We start from the raw sequence: 4,657 nt of genomic DNA, 5'->3' as shown, positions 1-4,657 counted from the left end.
TATTTCTTTTATAAATGTTGAACAATTGTTTGTTTATATAATTATTGTCGTGAAATTCATAAATTTAATATTAATAATATTAAAATCATGTTTGAATAGACCTGGCAACAGCGATATGTTGCTGCTAACTTCACGACCTCGTTTCCTTCCTTCATTTGGCCATGGCAGTGCCTTAATTTTTTATGTGCTGTGGTGGTGTTGTAGCTGCTTTGCTGCTTGTTGTGTTAAAAGTTTTGACAAACAGTATGACGGCTATACGGTGTGTTATACATCAATGTAAAAAAATCACTGAAAAACAATAAAATGGGCTGTGAATGAACTATTTTTTGTTAAATGTGTGGTGTAAGCTTTTGTGTTTTGTCAAAATTATTTAAATATGTGTAATGTACCGCCAAAGTTTTATCAATTGTGTCGTTTATGTTTATCTCATGATAAGGATAATGCTTTATTTATCTTCGATAAGGCGGCTATGGAAAGGAATATCCTTAAGAAAATCATGACGTGTCTGTCAATTCTGGTAAGATGATTCATCTATGGCCGTGTGTTGTTATCTGATAAGAGATCTAATTAGTAACCTAGATGTCGACGATTCTTTTGTTATGATTTTAATGCTAATTTTAAATATGATAGCAGAACATCTTGCATAGATAGGACAGGGGTTATTTTGGGACATTTAACTGTAGTTAATGATATGCGGTGATATAAATATTCATTTCTTTTTGTTTGGAAAACATCTGCTTTACGTACGCGTGGGACGAGATGATGCATTGTATATTTGATTACAGCAGACCATGCTACTAATCAACATCGGCGGCTTTGAATTTTAACTTGCTATTATCTATTATGTTATATCACCTGAACTGAGTGATTGTAAATAGAAAGTTTGGCGAAGAAGGGGAGATTTCAAATGAGATAAAGATGTGATAACGGAGGTTTCGCGTTTCTTTGTCTTTAAATGAAGTTAAATTATATTTTAAGTGCTATTGAAATAAAAACTGGATTAAAATTAACTTATATTTACTTCTTTATTTATGAGAATCATTAACATTAGTAAGAGACAGATTTTAATGACATCAATATAAGAAGTTGGTGATTATACCTGCATTAATAATAATCATAAATTATGCAGTTGTTATCTACTGAAATTGTCATGTTAATATTTAGTTAAAAACTATTAGAAAAATAAATTGTAATTTCAGCGATGTTTTTTGGTTTGTTTTATACAAGATATGTTATAAAAATAAATTTGGACAGTCACCTTCATTTATTATAACATTTATTGTCAACATTTTTATTTGTTACAAAAAGACATTATGTATGTCAAATAAACTGTAGTCCAATGTAACAAACAGTTGATTACACTTTGTTTGATATTGATGGCGAGTTATAAACCCCAGTTATGTATACAAAGTGGACAAAGTATTTTTTAATAAGTTTCTATAAGCACTTATTGACATTTGACCCAAGCCGTTTTTGTTTGACTTCCTCACACTTCAGAAGGTTCTTATACAGTAGAAATAAATTTCTACCTTTATTCAAGTAGTACTGCAAAGTTCAAGAATTCAAAGGTCTTCATTTGATTATCATTTTTAATCAAGGTTTGTTAGAATTTGTTTCAAACTATAAGACTACCTGATTTCTGTTTTTAAAGTTTATGTTGGTTAAATGATACTTTTTTAACAGATCAATTCTATTATAGTTATGAAAAATGCCAGTTTTAAAATTAAAAGAACCATTACTTAACAGTAATCAGGAAAATCAAGAGCTCTTGGATTGGTTGATAAGCAACACTTAAAAAACATACTTTTAAACTTTAAGCTATTCATCAACTATTAAGTGACTTAATATCAAAAATTTTGTGTGATAATTGGTAAAAACCAATGACATGTCATAGCAGAAGGGTGGAAATACTGGAAGCTTTGGAAGAACTTGAAAGGTCTTGAAGTACTACTGTTATAGACATGGATTATTGTTGTTTTGTTGGTTGTATTTGTATACATGTATGAATAGCTTTATGCTTATAGAAGCCCTTCATTATTTGAATTTTTTTATCACAATTCCTTCCATCAGTTGGGCAATTCATGGTTCCCTGTGATTTTTTCTATTTTCTTATTTCTTCAATCATCCTTCTAATTTCTTCAAAGAAATCTTCCTTTGTTTGTATCTTTACACTTTGTGTGCTTCTTTTGTTATTCTGCAAGAGATAAACATGCTTTCATTTATGTATATATACTCTCTTTTGCTTTTCTCTTTATTTCTTTTAGAGCTAGAATATCTTTTTGTTTGGGCTTCTTTTAGAATTTCTTTAAGTTTTGTCCTGATTCTGTATACATAAGTTAAATAGTTCATAATCTATTTCCATTGTCTTGTTTTCATGTTTTTCATCTGTTTGTGTGTATGTGTTTAGACATTATTGGCTTTGGAGTCAATGTCCATTCACCATCTTATCTTTATGGAATTATTTTGTACTTTTTATGCAGAAGTTCTATAGGAATGCTACTTGCTTCCTTCTCGTTTGTTTAAGTAGGTATACAATCATAATCTGGCTCTAATTTTACAAAGAAATATTTTCTATATATCTACTTACTTAATTTTACAAAGATTTTTATTTCTCTTATAATATATTCATCCTATTTTAAATTTTTTGCTTTTGTTATATATTACTATTGACACTTCATTCTGAATATAGTAATCTGATATGTGAAGTCAAAGCTTGAGAGATTCCCATTTTTTCATGGAGAATGTCTATTACATTATTAAATGCTGATTATATATCTACAAAAATTGCTGGAAGTGATTTGTTGTTAGTAAAAGTAATATTTATATCACTTACTAGGTTACCTATATTTGCAATGGTTGAACATCCTCTTCTGAAGCCAAACTGCAATTTAGGTAATTTATTATTGTTTTGGAACCAATGAACTAGTCTGACTTTGATCATTCTTTCTACAGTTTTTAAGATACAAGAAGCTAGAGAAATTGCTCTATATGAATCTGGATCTTCCACATCTCGATTTGGCTTTAGAATTGGGATTGCTGAATATTTGTTCCAGCTTGTTGGAAATTCTGCTCCATTCCATATTGTATTTATTATTTTTTTCATCTGGTTAGGATCTGGATAACTTAAAAAAAATATTAGGATATAATTTTTTATATTTGCCCTATATTTCTTGAAGTTTTTTTTATAAATGTTTTCTTCTTTATGGAATTTGCTATAAGAAATTATCTGGAGTTGATTTCATATTCCTAAATCCAGTTTTAGCTTCTAGGTCTCAATAGGTATCCTTTCTTTTTCTTTTTGGCACAATGTTCTTTTTAATTAACTAATTTAAATTGTAATACTTACTGTTGACCAGTAGTTTTCAAAGTCATTTTTGCTTCATCCTTTGTGTTTTGTTGAATTATATGTTAGTTGTTATCAAATCATTTCATAGAGCTCTTTAACATCCTGTAGGCAATTTTGAAATACTGTGTTCAGCTGTTTTATGACCATTTTATTTTTATAAGTACATAGTTATTCATTAGATCTAGATGACTATTTGCTGGTCTTGTAGTTTTCAACTTTTAAGAATTTTCCCTTACTAAAAATGGTAAAATCTACCTGCATTATATAAGTAATATCTATAAAAAGATTTGAACAAGAAAGCTATATTTAAATTTAATCTTGGAAAAGTTGCGTGGAATTCCAAGAACACACCTGACTTATTTTAAAATCCAATTGTGAAGTTATCATTTAACCTTATCTATGCAAAATATACCATTAATGTATGTGGTTTTAGTTGTTTATAGCCAGTGCTATGCAACCTGAAAACATAATGAAGTCTTCATCAATACTGCTTGATAGAATTACTTAGATATGGGTTTTTAAATGTAAAAAAAATTAAAACAATATATTCATTTTTATTCAGAGTTCATATGTTGTACTTATTATATAAATGTTTATTTCTGATGTTTACTTTGCAACTGCAACAACAATGTTAAACTTGAATGTTACCTCATATCATTGCTATCACGATAATTGCTAGTCAAGGGGGGATTTTGTGAATTTCAAAGCAGCAATCAGACTTAATTGCTTCCAAGTATATAATTTTACATGCCATTAAAGGAAATGCAACTGTTGTAGATACATTTTTACAAGACCACAAAAGGGATCAAATTTTTAATGTAGATGAGGCAGAATTGGATTTTAAACTGAATCCAAAACATAAAATGAACAAATAAGAATGACAACTATTTGTAGCAACAGTTGTAGAAACCATGGTTACAGGAAAATCTAAAATGTAAATATTCTTCCTGTGTTCTAAGAGACACCAAAAACATTCACTGTAGTTGCTGAATGGTTCAGTAACTAGTGTGTGTGTGCAATGTTAAATCATTTTTAATCTAAAAGAAATATCTTATTAAAGGTAGTCAGCAATTTTAGTTTATTCCAACTAAAAGATCCAGAATAAAATCGCCATCAAGAAGGTCAGATTAAATAAGAATGTAAATGGTTACTTATTTTCGAAAGCAAAACACAAAAGCACAAGGAACAGATAAGTATGCAACAATAGGTTGTGCATAATAAAAAACAGAGGTGTAAGAGAGCCAATTAGGGCTCGAAGCCAGGGATAATTGTAAGTCTTGAAGAAATATTTTCTTTGGGAAGGTTGCACAC

At 29.1% G+C, this 4,657-nt stretch overlaps 1 protein-coding gene across 2 annotated transcripts in view; it reads left to right on the top strand.

Annotated features, from left to right (window-relative positions):
* Positions 1 to 159: 159 nt before the first annotated feature.
* The window catches only part of LOC140436332 (uncharacterized), a 37,775-nt gene continuing 33,277 nt past the window's right edge, over positions 160 to 4,657 (top strand). For both annotated transcript variants that reach the window (XM_072525054.1, XM_072525053.1), the window contains exon 1: positions 160 to 517. In XM_072525054.1, the coding sequence (XP_072381155.1) occupies positions 377 to 517 (141 nt within the window). In that variant the 5' untranslated portion in view covers positions 160 to 376. The remainder of the gene's footprint in view (positions 518 to 4,657) is intronic.

Source organism: Diabrotica undecimpunctata, chromosome 3 (genome assembly GCF_040954645.1).
Source record: "Diabrotica undecimpunctata isolate CICGRU chromosome 3, icDiaUnde3, whole genome shotgun sequence".
Taxonomy (NCBI): domain Eukaryota; kingdom Metazoa; phylum Arthropoda; class Insecta; order Coleoptera; family Chrysomelidae; genus Diabrotica; species Diabrotica undecimpunctata.
The sequence above is the reverse complement of the archived record's forward strand: the minus strand, read 5'-3'. Positions and strand labels throughout refer to the sequence as shown.